Below are 19040 nucleotides of genomic sequence, written 5' to 3'. Positions count from 1 at the left end.
TTTTTGAGTTCAGCCAAGGTTGGCTAGGTGATGATGCTTGTTTTCATTTTGCTACCTGCTATCAATCTGAAGAAATGCTTTGTGAAAATGGTCTTAAGAACAATAAACAGCTTTCAAAACACAATTAAGCTGTTATGCCGAATAACATCTCATGCACTATTACTGTTTTGAAAACTATTAGAAATTCCGTTAAGCTAAACATTTGATAATTATGGATCTGGTCCTGGATTGGGAAGAAGTCTTACCATTTGTGATGAAGAAAGTTTCAGTTTGATTGATTGAGGTGATGGGGCTGTAGATTACTTTAGCAGGGGATCACCCAGTTGGAAACAGCTGCAATCCCTATCCCATATAGTCAAAGCATCAAAAATAAAACATTTTTTAACATGATTTGTCTAGTAAGGAAAAATATGAGATCCACAGCAGAAAGGTAACTTTAATAAAACTAATCAAAATGGCACAGTATAGTAAGCAGCTTTCAAATTTTCTTGAAAACGTTTATCATGTAAGTTACAAAAATCAGAAGCAGCCAGGCAAAAAAACAGGTAAGATGATGTACAGATTAAACATTTATGCAAAGTGAAGTGGCCAGGGCAATTCATTTCCCTGTTAAATGATTAATCTATTCTGCTAAATATAACCCAGTAGAATTAAATATGTTTTCTTACACTGCACTAATTTTATAAAGATTTAACAGTAAACTTGGAAACAAAATATGGTAGTTTTCTTCCAAATACTGTCTATTCCATGCACAGGGATAATTAGAGGGTAGGATTGAGGGAACCCAAGCTGTGGATTTAATAAAGTCAGTATTAAAAGATAGTATCTTTTTTAAATATCTTAATAAAGTCATTTCAAAGATACTATCTTTTGTGACAAGGTAAACCTGCAAATTAATCCTGAAAGGCAGAAGCAGAGGCACGTCTGGTTTGGGAAGAACTGAAGAAAAATTACTAATCTCAAAATATTGGGCAGTTGTGCTAAAATGGAAGAGATCTCTAGGCAACAATAAAGATACGTGCCAGATAAAACTAGAAGTGTACTATGATGTATCAAGAAATAAGTTCCATTTTGAAAACCATATCGTAATTGTGTGGATAAATTTATTTGATAATTACAAATGTCATAAATGAATAAAAACTTATTTACAAGCTGAAATACACAGTATTTCCAATTAATAAGTGACTACATACAATCTAATACTTCTGGTAAGACTGTTAGTCACTCTGCAACACATTAGTATTCCAATCCCACCCTCCAAATCTTTGATAAATCTGCAGTTTTCAGAGGATTTCTTAATTGCTCTGCCCCCCCACCCCTACTTTAGAGCCCAATACTTTCAGAGGTTACTTTCTCAATTTAGAGGCACATCTGCAACATCATCTGTAGAACTGTTGGAAAATTGTGAATGTTCCTCTTCAGATTCCCTATCTAAATCTTCCTCATCGGAATCATTTTCTTCATATGCAATTTCTTCCAGATCCAATTTTTTCAAAATATCTAGGCTTTCTGGTGCTTTTCCAGTCATTTGCTAGATAAGTGAAACAATGGTGTTAAGAGACAACATTTCATCTGTGTAGCATTATCTTAAGCAGTAATACTCCAAGTCTATAGAACATTCTATCAGTTCTCCATTTTTTAAAGTATTCATCCCTTTTTTAATAAATAACTCAAGGTGGCAAACTCCTTTCTCTTCCTCTGCCTATTTTTCACTGCAACAACCTGAGAGAATGACTGGCCCAGTCATATTTCATGCCGAAGGTGAACTAGAACTCATGGTCTCCTGGTTTCGTAACCCTGAACTACTAGACCAAAGAGGCTGATAAGTTGCTTTTAGCGCAGCGGCATCTGACCTTAGAACTACACTCTTGTCTGACAAGTCAGTGACTCAGTCATATTTGTTTGCATAGTTGCTACTAGTGTAAAGATCTCTTCAGTACTAAATTGGAAAAGTTCTATAGTGTCAGCTAGGCTTAAGAAACAATCCTGTGTTCAATTTCTCTTTGCCCTGGAATACATCATCTTTTTGGGAACATGGTTGGTACACATATAATGTACCGCTTTGCAGAATCTGAAAGCCAGATAAACTTTGTAAAAATGTGAAGCAAGTAGATCCACTTATCTTCTTTTGACTTAGTAAAATATTCTGAAAATGCTGTTCTGTAAATAACCTCAAATACAAATCCCCCCCTCATATGGTGAGATGCTTGTACTTGTCATTAGGAAGTACATGGCATGGGAGAGGGGGGGAAAGGGCCATTTGATCAAGAAATACTAGATTAATCAACGGGTCCCTGTGATCAATGTTTGCCTGTCCACAATGTCCAAAATGGTGCATAAATAACTAACTCCAACCAGTGGAAGGTTGACTGAATCTGTATTATTACTGTTGTTGACAAACGTGCTCCACAAACACCCGGGGCCTGAAAAAAAATTTTTTTAAAACCAACTGTAAGGACTCTAAGGACTCGAAAGAAGATAGAATGAAATGGTCCATTGTGGGGACAAAACCCCCAAAAGGGCAGCTTAAAGCAACAAATCATTTTGTATATCTCGGAAGCCCTGCAGACATTCTGTGTGAAATGGCACTCACCTACTATTGCAAAGGCAATGTGATAATGCAAAACTTGCACGAGGCAAATTCACAGGCTGAAATGCTGCTCTTTTCCTAGTAAGCAGCCTTGTATAGTATTTTACTTCTATTTTTGGCAAATTTGACTTTACATTTCAAATTAAAGCTATTTAAAAGTATAAACACGCTAACTGTACGTGTGGTCCTTGGGTTATGACAGCAACTCTGCTCACAGCTGGAGTTCGATCCTGAGGGACCTCGGGGTTGACTCACCCTTCCATCATTCTGAGGTCGATAAAATGAGGACCCAGATTGTTGGGGGCAATAGGCTGACCTTGTAATCTGCTCGGGCAGCGCTGTAATGCACTATGGAGCGGTTATATAAGTCTAAGTGCTATTGCTATCGCTCAACCTCAGAGTTGAAAAATCGAGATCAGGATTCAAAAGATTACATCTGCCACGCAAAATGGACTTGTAGCAGGATACTCCCTGTTACTTCCACCCCAGAGATTAATCGTTTACTTACTTTCTAATTTCCCAAAGGCATAAACTCCAGTCAACATTTTATCAACTGAGCAACTTACCTCTATCATATTTGCCATATAATGAACATGGCCAGCCAGTTCTGTCAGTTCTTCGTTTTCTTCTTTTAGACGAGCAATTTCACTATTTTTTAATTCAATTTCTTCATGCAACTAGAGAAAAAAAGATGATTTTTAGATAATGACAGATTTCCAAAGGATGTCTTCTGCCACTTCCAAGAACACTACCTTTTCATTTTCTTGTAAAACCTCATGCAGGGCTTTCCTCCTCTCCTCAGCCAGTTCCTTCCAATATTGGAATGAAGGATTGCCTGGGGAACAAAATTATAAGTACTGATATTATATTCACATATAATTCGTTGGAATTACTCTAGCAACCTCAAAGCTAAGTCACATAAAGCAGGGCTGGTCAACCACGGCAACTTTACAACAGGTGGACTTCAACTCTCAGAATTCTAGGAGATGAAATCCACAGGTCATAAAGTTACCGTAGTGTGTCAACAGATATAAAATATTATTTTAATAGAAATCATATGAAACACTATGGTATCAGTGCATCATTTTTTAAAAAAAATACATATCCCTCATGATAATAGCAAATAGGAAAAAAGACCATGTCCACCCCTAGACTATTCCACAGTTATCTTGGAGGCTGACCCAGCTGGAACCACAGGCTTGGTAGCTGGGGTAAAGTCTTATTTATTTATTTACCTATCTTTTAATTTACTTTCTATTCTACCTTGTAGCTCAAGTTAAACTCCTGGATTGGGTTATATGACCATCTCAAACAAGAGAACGCCAAGAGTGTCTCTAGGGTTTTTTATATTCAAGCTCAATTAAAACAACTTGCATTTAGGTCACAATCCCTCAAATATCTGAGTGCCCTTATTTTTCTGTATAATCTTATTCATTCTTTACTTGACTCTGAACAGGATCTTATTTCAGCTCCTCCTGCTGGAAACCCAGTTCCAGGCTGTCCGAGACCAAGCAGTTGTGTCCTTACGACACGTTACACCTTTGCTCTACACGCTGCACAGGTTGCCAGTGTGCTTATGGGCCCAATTCAAGATGCTGATTTTGACTTTTAAAGCCCTTTGTGGCATGTCTGAGGGACCACTTGTTCTTGATTGTATCTGCTTGTCCCACCAAAACTGGCAGATCCTCTCTATTAGGGAATTGCACTAGGGAGGTCCCAGAAGGTGGGCCTTCTCTGCTGTGGCATCCACATTATGGAATCTTCTCCTCAGAAATGAGCCTAGCTCCATCACTTTCAAACTTCTTCAAATTTCTCAAGACTTGGCTATGCCATCAGGCTTGGGGATCCCAGGGACATCCTGTAATGGCTCCCTTATTATGGTTAACATCATCCTCCCTGACCGTGTGCTTACAATTTTTAATGATGACAGTTTTATTATTATTGCTTTTTTAGATTTTCTGCTGATACGATACATAAATGAAGTAACATCAAATTGGTTTTCATGAGATTAATCACTTAACCATCCACTCCCTTTCGCAATAGTCCCAATCAAGTACCACTCTACTTTAAATTTGTGCCTGCACAAACATGCTGAACACAAAAGAATCAGTGTCACATACTCCCAATAGCTAACTTTTCTTTTTTATTTTGTGGAAGTTATATAATATCATAAATATAATGCATGAGATCAGATAAATTCTTAAAAACTGCAGCTCTCCAGGTTCAGCAGTAAATACCTCTAAATATAAATTCAACAGCTCTTTCTTCTGTTGTGGGATTGAGGCCTCTAGCCAGATGCTGTAGAAAACAAGATGACATTCCATCTCATCCAATATGATAATTTGCTATGGTACAAACCTTTTGCTGTAAGATCAGAAGGTTGGATCGCTCCTCTAATATTTCTGTGTTCTATTTTATCAGCAGTCTCAGGTTTTGATACATTTGAAATAAGTTGATCGTTCCAAAATTTCTTCTTAACTGAAGACTTAGCCTGTTATAAATTATGAGCAGTTTAATAGTTTAGATCTTTGAAGGTGAAAGACAACCCATCCTTCGAATGGGGAGTCCAGAAAACAACACCCTCATCGTGAAACTACCAAGGAGGAAACCACAGCCCCGCCCAAACTGGGAAGCCACTGTGTAAAAATAGAAAGCAACTCCCCCAGCTGCACTGATGATGTTACCTAGTTGGGTACTGAAATGTCTGCAACCAAACAAGCAAGGTCAGAGAGCACCAAAACTCAAACCTGAGCTACACATATTCTCTTCTGTTGGAGAGTCCAGTTAGCATTCATATTAATATTACCTTGAGCGGCAGTGACATGAAATGAGTCACTGATCTCTCTTAATTTCATGTTCAGTTCAAGTTGTTTATTTAAGCCAGACAGGAAACCTCCTGGGGTCATGAGAGTGCAAAGTGGACAAGGTGCAGTGTTCTCCATACAACTTGGTCTGTTTCACACTTCAGAACTGTTGTTTTGCAGATTGCCCACCATTTATTTAGGACTCTTTATTACATACTACTTAAATTAGCAGCATAATTACAGTTGAATTAAAAACAAGCTACAATTCATAACCGATCGACTTTTAACTAGATTCTGTTCAAAAGAAATACAGACCTCATTTGCCCTGCCCACCAGACAACCTGTAATAGATGGCTGTATCATCTTAAGGGTCTGCCTCTGTGATGTGCAGTTTGTAATACTTGTAGAAACCTGCTGGGAGACAACATATAGAGGAAGTCAAGTTTTTAAGTGGACTATATTAATATTTAAACACTACCAACATGCTCACATTTAGTAAGACTATTGTGTTTGGTGGGAACTTTTCCTAAAAGTGTAACTTGTAAGGTTACTACTTGTAAGTTAGATCAAGGAACCTCCTGGCACTGCCCTCTCATGGCCGAAATCATAAGTAGACACCAACAAGAAACCACTAATTCATTCACCTGTAGTTTTATTCTACATTATTTTCAACTGCAGAAGTAAGTTGGTGATCCCTACGCAGTTATAAGCAATCCAGGTTAATTTATGCACTGTTAAGTCTATTGTTGCACTTCAACCAGATACTACAAAATTCAGTCTTGTATCAAGTGTCGTATTTACACTGTGCCTAGAGTGGAAGTTAACTTCAAAATAGTTCCAGTTATTGTAATTTCATCGATAATAAAGATGACTAAAGAAAGCTTTAGAGAGCGCTTTACATATACAAGCAAAATAGTACATGGAGTATATTGTTCTAAAGGTTCCTATTTGCTTAGTTTGAGACAATATACTGATCTAGCCGGAGCACTTGTTTTTGGAGGTGGGAGGGTGGAGGGAGGAAGAAAAGAATGCCTGGCACCCTGTCATGTGTAAATAAGCAATATCCTGCATTCTTTTTTTTTAAAGTTACACTGCCACCATGGGATAGTAAACAATAGTAGATAATCAAACAGGGATCGCAGGAACATAATGTCACACTAGCGTGAGAAAGTCTCTGATTCACACAATATTTCACATGACAAGTGCTAACCTTTCCCACGGTAAAAGTTTCTGCTGCCAATTAATTTACTGTTGAACTTGAGGACAACTGCCAGCTACTTTGTGAACAAACACTGCACTAATTTCAGATTATAACTGTAGGTATTGAATTAGATTCAAGAAATATTCACAGACATCACTTGCTTGGATTAACCTATTACTTGCAATATTTTATGTTTAACCAAATAAGTACTGATGAAGGTTAAAGAGGTAGCAAGTATAAAATAAACAGTGAGAATATTGAGGAGCAAAGAACATATTGGTCTAATACCCATTTCATCTCAAGACGACGTAGGTCTTCTATATCTATATTCTATATATTATTCCTTCTTCTGTTCTTTGCCAATAGTGCCATAATAGGTTTCTGTATACTTAATACCCAAGCTCCAATCAATACCTTTTAGGTGAACAAAGAGAACAAGTTCAGAAGGCCAAGTTTCACCTCTGGTGAAACCGGACTTAAAAGATATTATTCCACAACTCAACCACTTTTGTATAACATTTGTCTTGTGTGCTTTCCTGGATCACAAGACTCTGCTTACAGTCACTCATACCTTAATCACTCCCACGTTTATTACTGCACTGTGCTCTACATGGAGCTACCCTTGAAGAACAACTGGAAGCAACAACTGGTCCGGAATAGGGTAGTGCAGGCAGGAATAGACACACTTTCATGCATCCCTATAATATGCCCAAGCCAAATAAGTCTACAACTCTGTCAAAGTATTCTTTCAAACTGATTATATTTCATTGTTTACGATGCTCCAGGTGGTGCTCGCATTTTTGAGTCATGATTCAAAACTAGCATTAAGTTTTTTTTTCAAACTACCTGAGAACTTACAAAGGGACAATCGGCCCCATGAATTTATTATGCAATTGTTTTTATAAATCTGATTTTGGCAATGATATGAAATACATTTTTTTCTTTCTTTTTACAATTCAAGTCCACTCATAAATATAATTTCTTTTTTTTTTCCTTTTAACAAAAATCTGCAGATGATGTTTTTAGGACAGGGATTTTGAATAAACCTCTTGAACATCAGAGTCATTTGGAGTTGGGTGGTATCAGCATCAAACAAATATGCAACTGATGTTTAATGACATTCCAATGTCACCCAAGGATAAATGTTCATAGGTTGTGGGAATAAAATGAGACATGTAAATGGTCTGTTCACTACTATCTTCTATCCTTATTTTTCTTGCACTACCATGACAAATGGTCAATATAGAAAACTTACCGTTATTTAATGACATTGTTTATGTGTATATAATGTTGCTTATTAATTCCCAATTCCATGTTGATTTTTCTACCCCAGGAATGCCTGATAAATTCACAACTACTATAGTTAAAGTTCTGAAAGCTAAACCCTAATATCCAGCCCTGGAATAGCAAGGGATATCAGTTATATAAAATATTGCTAGATGTTTTAATCAATAGATCAGTTAGCTAAACTTTTTGGAAACTAGTAGGGGGAATTTTAAGTGACCCTTGATTTAAAAACAATCTGGAATTGTTATAAAACATTTTGGTGACGGAAAATAGTATAACTTCATGCTTTTAGGATATTGAGAACAAATGTAACATAGCTGTTCAGTTAAAGTAGCATTAAGTGTTGAAGTCCTAATTTTGGATATTATACCTTCAGGTTTTGTCCATTTCTATGAATGTTGAAGCTCACTTTCTGCAAACTTCGAAGTGCTATTTGCATGACACATTTGAGTATCATGGGAAGGTTAACATTTCACATTAAGATAGTAAACCCTTTCAAATGATTGAATAATTTCATTGAGAAATTAAATTAAATTTTTACAGATTTGTCTTCTTTGGGTTAAATTATGTTTGTTTACTCAGCCATGTCAAGTGAACTATTGTTGAGATGTTACATGATCCTAATACCTTCAAAGATCAATGTCCAGTCTTTTAAACTGTAGAGGCAAACCTCAACTTATGTCCACTTGAAAGTGTTCAAAAAAATGACTTACAACCGGTCCTCGCACTTACAACTATCACAGCATCCCTGCAGTGACATGATCAAAATCTGAGTGCTTGACAACCAGCTTGTATTTATGCCAGTGGCAGTTTTTCCCCCGAGGGTCACGTGATCTCTTATTTCTGACCTTTCCAGGTGCTCCTGACAAGCAAAATCTTTGGGGGAAGCCCGAATCCCTAATGACCATGATTCCATTAAATGACAATACAGTTGTAAAATCAGATGTAACTCATTTAACAAGTGCATCGCTTAGCAACAGATGTTCTGGTCCCAATTGTGATGGTAAGTTAAGAACTATATGTAACTTCACTCTGGATCAGGTAAAATGGGACTTGGACCTAAGAGTCAGCCACATTCTGCCTTGCTGTCCAACAGCCTTTCCCACAAGAATACATTCAAGAAGCACTTTTCTGAGCTATTTTTTCTGTTCCCCTGGTTTAAGCTAGCCAATTTTCTAGATAAAAATGTCTTTTGTTAGTTGCTTCACCAAACAACAGTCCTGGTCCCATTTTGCTTACTTGCTGTGCTCATGGAGAGTTCTGATCTTTTTAAATTTCTTTCAAACATTGTTAGATTGTAAGTGTGACAAGAACTGACCACCTGACCATCTCTCCTTTACACTAGCCCAGGGGTAGGCTCAGGAATTCTGGGAGTTGAAGTCCATGAGTCATAAAAGAGACGAGGTTGCCTACCCCTGCACTAGCGGGTACTATTATAAAAGTCAGCCATGTCATGCAAAGTTGGGAAAAAGTGAATTAAAACACTGAAAAGATGACTAGGTTGTTCAGTGTCATGCCAGCAGTCGTCCAATATATGGAGGTCATTTAGGAAAAATTCTGCATCTTATATTACCTGATGCCAAAAGATTCCTTTTGGACTTTAACTCTCATTCCTATAACCAACACTGAATTGTGCAGGACATTTGTTATTGGACTTCCTATAGATTCTCTTTCCTATAGCCACTGAATGTGACCAATTTGATCTCAGAAGTATGAAGCAATTAAGCCTTTTGCTAGCTATTCCTTCCCCAGCCCTTCGTTAAGACATTAAATAATATTAAGGAGTCAGAATTATGTGTCTAAAGAGTACCCTGCAGTTCAACAGCAGAAAATGGACTTCAGTAAACTAGTTGCACTTGTGTCTCTTCTGTCAATGCAACTTAACAGCAGAATAATCTCTCTCAAATGCCAATTTAAATTAGAACTAAAGGAAAAAGAAAACAAAGTGTTATCATTTGAACAAGTGTTGATTCATATAACATGCAACTGGGCTTTGTATATTAAAATGAAATTTATCAGCCCAAGTTATTCGTTTTATACACAAAATAACAGCTATACACAAAATAAAATAACAGTTTAACATCCACGTATTCTAGGCACATAACATTTATAGGAAATAACAAGAGCATTCAAACAGCAACTGCTATTATTCCTTGATAAGTGTTGACATTAACACTTTGTTAACATGTTACCTTCGCTGGGGGATGCTTTTCAGTATTTGATTGCTGCTTCATTTTAGAATTCATGTTTGTTTCTAAAGCCAAAACCTAAAAAAGTACAATGAAGACATTAACACCAACATAATTTTTCTGCCCAGCCAAAGCCCCTCAGCTCTTTTCAAACATCGGGCTAAAATTTCCACGCTAGTCATTCTGTATTGGAAGCTCACAAAACTTGAGAACTTTGGAACAAGACTTCACTGCCATCCAAAGACCAAACGGGCTTCTGAAAAGGACAGGCCAGCCTCATGTTGCATCTTGCACCAGTATCCTCTTATTCATGGGTGAAAGCAGGTCACCAACAAAAAGCGGCACTTGCAGCTACATGTTTTCCGCCAAGACTTAAGCAAACCCTCAGGCTTATTTGCATGGATGCTTTTAAAAAAAAAATGGGCCGAAAGCCTCATTTAGATAAGCATCTAAATTCCTGATTTAAATGATTCGAGTATCATTTAATAAAAAACAAAACTTAGAAACTTAATAAAAAAACAAAAACAAAATAAATTTAAATCCGCTAGTCCAGGGGTAGGCAACCTCGGCTCTTTTATGACTCATGGACTTCAACTCCCAGAATTCCTGAGTCAGCATAGCTGACTCAGGAATTCTGGGAGTTGAAGTCCATGAGTCATAAAAGAGCCGAGGTTGCCTACCCCTGGGCTAGTCCGAACTAAGCCCTTTGAGCGCAGGTAACGTCTGAAGCCTTAACTTCTGGAGCCCCCGCATCTCTTTCAAAGCTTGACTCGCCCGGCAGCTGTTTTTGTTTTTTTTATGGGGAAAAGCCCAGATTTAGGAGGCGGTGAAATGGAGGGCGGGGCTGCGTGCCCCGATTAGCCAACCTCAGGGGGTCCCTAAAGAAGACGGACTCCAACTCCCATTCTCCCCGGGAAAGATGTCGGGAGAAACAGGGCGGCGGGGAGGCGAGAGCTAGGGAGCGCAGGCATCCCGGAGCGACTTCAAGCCTCATCGGAAAATGGCTCCCCTTCCCCTCCTTCAATCACCACCAACGCGGGTTGCCACTCCGAGAGTAGCGAGAACTTCCGAAAGGATCCCCACCCACCCACCCACCCACCCACCCGGGTTCCTTAGAAAAGCGCCTCTGACCCAGTGAGAAGCGCGGAAGGAAAAGGGAGAAACGGCAAACCTCGGATTCTGGGCTCCCCGAGAAGCCGCCCACCGGCCAACTCTCCGCACCCGACTCCCGCGCTCGCTTGAACAAGGAGCCTTTCGCGCGCAGCCCTAAAGTCCTGGCTGCGTCGGCGGGCCGGCCTAGTTACGCAAGTGAGCGCCGCGCCAATACCCGTCCGACGCTCCAATGCCTCTAGCCTATCGAATCCCGCATTCGGAAAACCTAGAGCCAATGAGGGCTTCCCTTCCTCTAAACCTGCCTCCCTCCCTCCCTCCCCCCACCCGAGTTGTGTCTTTTTGCCTACTTTATTTTAATTCCATTTATATCCCGCCCTTCTCCGAAGACTCAGGGCGGCTTACAAGCTTAGCAGTAGCCTTCATTCTATGCATATGCCTGCTTATTAGGGCTTTCACACACACACACCCCCAAGCGGCATTATTACAAAGTCAGCTTAATTGCCCCCAACAATCTGGGTCCTCATTTTACCTACCTCGGAAGGATGGAAGGCTGAGTCAACCTTGAGCTTGGTGGGATGCGAACCTGCATCCCTGACATTTGGAGGAAGTGGTGTGTGGGGGGCTTTGAGAAAAAGGGGAGCCGCTGGGCGCAGCACAGCCCTTGGGGCGCAGTCCTACACATTGCTTTAGTAGTCAAAAGCAAACCTTCTTGAGCTCAGCGAGGGTGTGTGATATCTGAGGCTTGCTTTCAAATCAAGGAAAGGGGGATTAAATCTTCAAACCCGTAGGAAGATCCTCCCCTGTTGAACACCCCTTAGTAGCAATTAATTTATTGATTTCACCTTATTTGTAGGCCACCCACTTCCTAAGAGTCTGGTAAGACGGAAGTAATAGCATAATCAAAGCTGCTACAGCTGTAAAATGTAACATTCCCCTCAAATTATAAAAGCAAGTGGGGAAAAAATGATAATCATCAAGGGCAAGTATTCCTGTGGCCAAACGTAGGGAAATCCTAGCAAGGTCCAAGGCATCTGGTAAGAGATCTAATAAGATCAGAAGTGATATACAGGCAGTCCTTGACTAACAACAGTTGATTTCTTTTCACGCTTAAGGACCATTGCAGCATCCCCATGGTCACGTGATCAAAATTCAGCCACGTGGCAATTGACTCATAGGATGGTTGCACTGTCCCAGGGTCATGTGACCATCTTTTGCAACCTGACAAAGTCAGTCATGTTTCTCATTGAACAATTGTGGTGATTTGCCTAACAACTGTGGCAAGAAAAGACATAAAATGGGGCAAAACTCACTTAACAAATGTTTCACTTAGTAACAGAAATTTGAAGATCAATTGCAGTTGTAAGTTGAGGACTATGTGGATTCTTTCAATTAGGCCATTGTGTTATCTTACTCACTATTTTGTGCATTTAGGACTAGCAAGTTTGGGGAAAGGGCAGTGAGCACATTTAGATATTTTGTAGAAAATTGGGTTTACAATCAGGCCTATCTGTTCAGACTGAAGCAGCCCCTCTTCATAGTCCCAATTTAGAATATTTTCGTCTTTCCTGGTTTACATATTGGATCCATGTTTGGGTTCATGCTTAGCCACAGACATTCACTGGATGACATGTGCCAATCACTCTCTCTTAGGCCAACCTACCTCACAGGATTTCTGTAGGGAGAAATGGATAGAGTGATCACTATGTTTGCCACCTTGTGTTCTTGAATGATAGTATATAAATATAACAAAAAAGGATTCTTCCACCAAGCCCCTATTATGAATTCTAATGTGAATAAAATCATACAAAAGGTACATAAGTAAGATGATCACAAATAATCTTCATTGCTTTCTTCAGATTTATGATAATGACAATAAAAATGCTGTGCCTTGTACATCACAGTTCTAGTATATCGACACCACTTGGGGAAATTAATCTACAGATGTTTCCCCAGCTATCTAATTAAGACTTATCAAGCCTCTGTTTTCCTTAAACTGGAAAATTGTGCAAACTGTTCATTCAGTTATAGCATTCACTCAAATAATTTTCCATATGCACTATAAAATAGTGCCATCAATAAATAATTGTTGTTGTTAGCTGCGAAGTCGTGTCCGACTCATTGCGACCCTATGGACAACATTCCTCCAGGCCTTCCTGTCTTCTACCATCTTCTGGAGTCCATTTAAGCTCACGCCTACTGCTTCAGTGACTCCAATTACATCAATATATATTAAATCTAAGACAATGGCATTTTACATTTATTTTACACCTTTAATTAAATCCTGAGATAGTTTCCAAGTAGAAAAGAATAGCTATTCCAGAAATTTTTGAGCAGGCTTTTAGAACAATTGGAATGATCATGGTAATAATATTAGTTATAAACTTCGAGTTTCTGTTTATTTTCCTTTAATTTGTTTTTGGCTCTGATGTCTCAGCCAGGTGTTCATAATAATGGAGACACTCCTTCACTTTATATAAAAGGTTTACTGGACATACCATTATGTTTCAATCAGAATTCCCTTTAATTTCTTCAGTCAGGAGGCTTTTGTAAAGAAGCACTTGTTTCAGATCTGAAAAGGAGCTTATTTCAGTCATTTGTAAGAACTGTTATATATTATTACTGTAACACCAGAAATCCAACAGAAAGGCTTCAAGTTACACCTTATTTTAGTACAGGAAGGGCAAAGTTCTAGTATGTATAAAAACATGTTGTGACATTTACATTCATTTAAACATTTTGCCAATCTCAATATTTTTTTCCCTCTGACTCTGTCGATCAGAATAGGTTTCAATTTGTCTTCTTCAAGTTATGATTGTTTGCACTTCAAAAGGAGCTTGAACAAATATTGAGGTTTCTCATTGGGTTCAGCCAGCTTGTTTTGAATGTTTGCTGTGCAAAAGGATGTGTCATTTGAAACATAGCATAGAAAATGCCCTCTTATATTTAAATATAAAACTAGAATCACTTATCAAGTACAGGTGGTCCTCAACTTACAACAGTTCCATTTAGTGACCATTCAAAGCTACAAAGGCACTGGAGCAAGTGACTTACCACCATTTTTCACAGTTGCAACCTTTGCAGCAACCCCATGGTGATGTGACCAAAATTCGGATGCTTGGCAACTGATTCATATTTATGATGGTTGCTGTGATCTGGGGTCATGTGATCACCTTTTGCAATCTTCTGTCAAATAAATAGAGAAGCCAGATTTACTTAACAACCAGGATAGTAATTTAACAACTGCAGTGATTCACTTAACAACTGTGGCTTGAAAGGTCATAAAACGAGGCCAAATTCACTTAATTTTTCACTTAGCAACCAAAATTTTGGTCTTGTAAGTCATGGACTACTGTGTAATAAAATATCTGTGTGAAAGGTGCATCTCTATGTATTTGTTTTGGGAAATGCATTGGAAACCATATCATCTATTCTATACACAGTGAATTGTCCCAAGGCAGACTGTGATCAATCATGTGGGGATCCAAGGTCATTAAGAAACACATCAGTTTATCCAGACCTCCAAAAATGAGATTAATAGCCATATACTACCAAAACTGAGTCTGTTTGTAATCTTCAATTGGGCAAAACTAGGACAACAGTTATTGAACCAAAACAACTCAAATGGGCTAGCTTACAGAATATTGGGACCCATGACTCCGGTAGGAAGGGAGAGAGGCAGGGAAAGAAGGATATACTGAAGCATATTTTTGAACAATTGATTCAGAAGTTATTTTTAATATTTTAATAGTGTCAACAGAGACATCTGCCTCTATGGAGAGATGGTGTCCAAGACATGTTACGGAAGAGGAACACGTTCTACCTGACAAAACTGAGAATGAGCTGAAAATAGATTTATAACTGACAGGCTACAAGAATGAGATGGAAAGAGATGTTACACTAGACACGCAAAAGAAGCCAAATGAATAATTAAAAGAGCTATAGAAACAACAAGCTAAGATAACAACCTGGATAATTTCCCTACATTGGATTTACAAAAAAGGCTTGATTAGCTTGAAGATTGTTGAGAAGGAATAATAATAAAAAAGAAAAGAAATCAAGTTCTAAGACATTATTTGAATGGTAAAGGTTAGGATTGTTAGAAGGAGGTGATAAGTTACTAAAAATTTTTATACTTGTGACCAGTGCTTTTTTTGTAAAAGAAAAAGGTGCCGGAACTCACACGTGTCATACAACCTGCCTTGCCTACCCTACAAGGTTCCATCCAAAAACGGTGCCGGAACTCCGTTCTGAGCGTTCAATGAGAAAAAAAGCCCTGCTTGTGACAAAGATGGGAAGTCATCTCTTTACATATTTCAATATTCTTTTTTCCTTTGTTCTTTTCTGCACTTTTTGTTCTTCAGTCTTGCTCAACTTGCATTAGTTTTTATTGCTATAATTATAAACTTTCTTAAAGTTACTATTAGATAAAAAGAAAAGATTGCAACCATTTACCCAAGAGCTGCGGGAAGCAAACCAGTACAAGCAAACCAGTTGCATGTTTTACTTTGAACCTCTTCAAAGCTTCTCCGAAAGTATTATCTTCAAAGTAATCCCCTGTTCCTTGCAGAGGAACCTGTTTCCATGTAAAGCATTTTTGACTGTATCCATTTAATGGATTGAACCTCGAATTTCTAAGAAGGAAGGTGGTTTAATAAAAGATTCCCATCCCCTCTCCTTCCTTTCAGTTGCCCCTCTCTTCTTCAAAAAGCCTCTTTGAGGGAAGAGTTTTCTTAGACATGTATGGTAGATAAATTCAGAGGGTTGAGGGAATTGTCTGTAAGTGGGGAATCTTCTGATTTCAACCTCCTCTCTGGCTACTGCTGAGCAGAAAAATTGTTGTATCCTAACCTGAATTCAGAATAGAACTTGAAGGGACCTTGGAGGTCTTCTAGTCCAACCCCCTGCTCAAGCAGAAGACTATACTGTTCCAGACAAGTGGCTGTCCAGTCTCTTCTTAAAAGCCTCCAGTGAAGAAGCACCTACAAACTTCTGAAGGCAAGCAGTTCCACTGGTTAATTGTTCTCACTGTTAGGAAGTTTCTCCTTAATTCCAGGTTGCTTCTCTTCTTTGTTTAGTCTCCATCCATTGTTTCTTCTCTTGCCTTCTGGTGCTTTGGAAAATAAATTGACCCCCTCCGTGGCAGCTTCTCAAATATTGGAAGACAGTTATCATGTCATCCCTAGTCCTTCTTTTCTCTAGACTAGCCATACCCGCAATTACAAGTATGTTTCAGGTGAAGGGCTTCAACTGATTTCCTCCCCCCCCCCCCAGAATATGATTAGGCAGTTTATGCATACTATTGTTTGAAAAAGCAGCATGAATAACTTGTTACAGAAATCCAATATTACCTAGAAAGGAATGAAAGAATTCTAGAGAAGCATGCATAATTTAACCAAACTTGGTTGAAAGAATATCTATTTAAAATTAGAGTTCAAATAATTGTTAATATTTTAATTGTTACACAATCTGAATGTTTATAAATATATGTGTGCCAATCAAACTAAATGTAAATGGAAAACATTTCATCACTGAACTTGAATGGAAGTCATTGACAGCTTCCACTAGATGGCAGTCTAACCTTAATATTAAAGCTCTGTTCTTAGAGTGCTAAAGCAGTGTTTGCTGAATTAATTTTATTAATCTTGGCTTGCACAAATTATTCAGTCATAAACTATTCTAACAACTTTTAGCATAGTATGTTGAGGAAATATAGCCAATGAGCATGATCAGCAACGCGTGAAAATCCCTGTTACAACCACCCCATGCAAAAATTCAGATAACCACTGGATGGCAGCAAAGAGACAAAGAGGTCATCTGTGCAAGATTGATATCAGTCTCTCTAGGAGCAGACCAGACCAACAAATGGAATGCTAAAACTGCTTTTATTGAAACTGGCTAAAATAACAGAATCTGCCAAGTCTGAGTTTGCTGTACCTCCTCCCCTTATATGTTGATGATGAAGATTCTCAGGTGTAGTTGGTTCACATGGTGTGGTAGGATGGAGGGTTTGTTGTCACTGTGTGTTGGGGGGAGAGAGCAGGGGGGGAGGCTCAGTTAATCTCAATGTACACATGTTGTACTTTGACAATAAAGGTTTATTATCCAGGTAGAGTTCACTGGATGTCAAGTCATGGCAACTGGACTTTTGTTGCTGGTTCAAAATGTTTCACTGCATATTCAGTCTGAGCCTGTCTCAACTTCAGTCCACCATTACTCAAGTTTCTCCTTCTAATTAGTGAATCAGAGAGGTGTCTATCTGAGCTGCCTATGAATACTATCTGTTTTGGATTTAAAATATATTTCACACCTCATCACTCTAGTAATGGATCTTACATATCCCCATCAAGGTCACCTACCTCTGCATAAACAATGGGCAGAAGTCTGGTGGGAGATGGGGCTCAAGCCGCTTCAAGAGAAGAAATTAAAAACATCCTATCAAGCCCTATTTTTGGCTGTGTATTTTTGCCCAGGCTGTTAATTCTGGATAATTTCAATCTCCCCTTTCTGGAGTTACAAATAGCCTGTCACTGTGTTTTTTAGTTTTGCCAGCTTCGCTCATTTCTATCTGTACATTTTCCCCTGCTCTCTGCACCTGTGTAGTATCTTATCATGTAACCATAGTGACTCTCATATGTCCAGCTATGTTATGGTCTTAGACTGTTTTGTGCGCATGCCTAGAAAAAGTTTCTCAGTTACTTTCTTTTCTCGTCTGTCTGATGGGAGTCAGTTTAGGTCTTTTGTTTTCTCATTAAAGGTTTTACAATAGAATATGCCTTGGATTTCCTTCCTTTGATATTCACCATGCAAATGAACCAAGGTCCATCCTCCTCTGGTCGGAATGTTAATTGTGTATTTTGGCTGTGTATTTGCCCAGGCTGTTAATTCTGGATAATTTCAATCTCCCCTTTCTGGAGTTACAAATAGCCAATGAAAATGGATTATTAGGAGAACTGTCCTAAATGTGTTTTTTTTCCAAAAGGCACCAGGACTTTGTTTTTTTTTTTCTTCGAAAACATTTCTCCACCAAGAAGGTTCTTCAGTTTTAAATGACGGGTGGGGAATGGAAGGATTTATATTCTTTGCAGCCCTCTGTTCATTAGCACTCAAATCCTTCTATTCCCCACCCATCGTTTAGAACTGAAGAAGTTTCTTGGATGACAAGCGAAACATTTTCAAAGAACAAACCAAGAAAGTCCAGCTGCCTTTTGCAAAAGGACCTTTGGAACAATCATGACTTGGATGATTGAGAATCTCCATAGACAATTAGGAGAACTGACTTTTCAGTAAAGACATCTAAGTTGATTTTTCTCAGTTGCACAACTTTCCCCCCTCCCCAGTCATTAATAAACTTCCACTGAATGGCTGTTTTGGCAGGTCCAGAACAGCTTTGTGTTTACCGAGTGTGCTCAGAAGACCTCCAAGGTCCCTTCCAACATCAACATCATCATCATCATCATTATTATTGGGGGTTTTTACCATCATTATTATTATTGGGGGTTTTTACCATGTATCAACTGTATTTTTAATCGGGCATGTATTTAATTATCTTTTAGTTTTTGTAAATTTCTGTGTTTTATTCTTGCCCTGTACACCGCCCTGAGTCCTTCGGGAGAAGGGCGGTATAGAAATATTAATAAATTAAAATTAAATTAAATCATTATTATTATTATTATTATTATTATTATTATTATTATTATTATTATTATTATAATGGAAGAAGGCAATTGCAAATTACTTCCATATGCTGCCAGGAACTGGAACAGAGTTACAATGGAAGGAGACTTTTTTCTTATTTTATCTGCATTAGGCCAGAAGAGAAAGCTTATCTAAAGGTGACCCTTCAAGTCCAGATGCTA

At 38.5% G+C, this 19040-nt stretch overlaps 1 protein-coding gene across 2 annotated transcripts; it reads right to left on the bottom strand.

Annotated features, from left to right (window-relative positions):
• Positions 1–418: 418 nt before the first annotated feature.
• GMNN (geminin DNA replication inhibitor) lies at positions 419–11354 on the bottom strand. 2 transcript variants are annotated; one of them, XM_083358414.1, is made up of 7 exons: positions 11243–11354; positions 10075–10149; positions 5710–5808; positions 4949–5081; positions 3343–3425; positions 3157–3267; positions 419–1531 (listed from the first exon to the last, which is right to left on the bottom strand). In XM_083358414.1, exons 2-7 carry the CDS (start codon positions 10126–10128, stop codon positions 1355–1357), a joined length of 657 nt encoding a protein of 218 aa, XP_083214540.1. In that variant the 5' UTR covers positions 10129–10149; positions 11243–11354; the 3' UTR covers positions 419–1354. The 2 variants fall into 2 exon arrangements, with proteins under 2 accessions (XP_083214540.1, XP_083214541.1); XM_083358415.1 differs by lacking the exon at positions 11243–11354 and having other exon boundaries at positions 5710–5805.
• Positions 11355–19040: the final 7686 nt, after the last annotated feature.

The sequence above is a fragment of the Vipera ursinii genome (genome assembly GCF_947247035.1).
Source record: "Vipera ursinii genome assembly, chromosome: 3".
Lineage (NCBI taxonomy): Eukaryota > Metazoa > Chordata > Lepidosauria > Squamata > Viperidae > Vipera > Vipera ursinii.
This window is presented reverse-complemented; position numbering and strand designations above follow the sequence as displayed.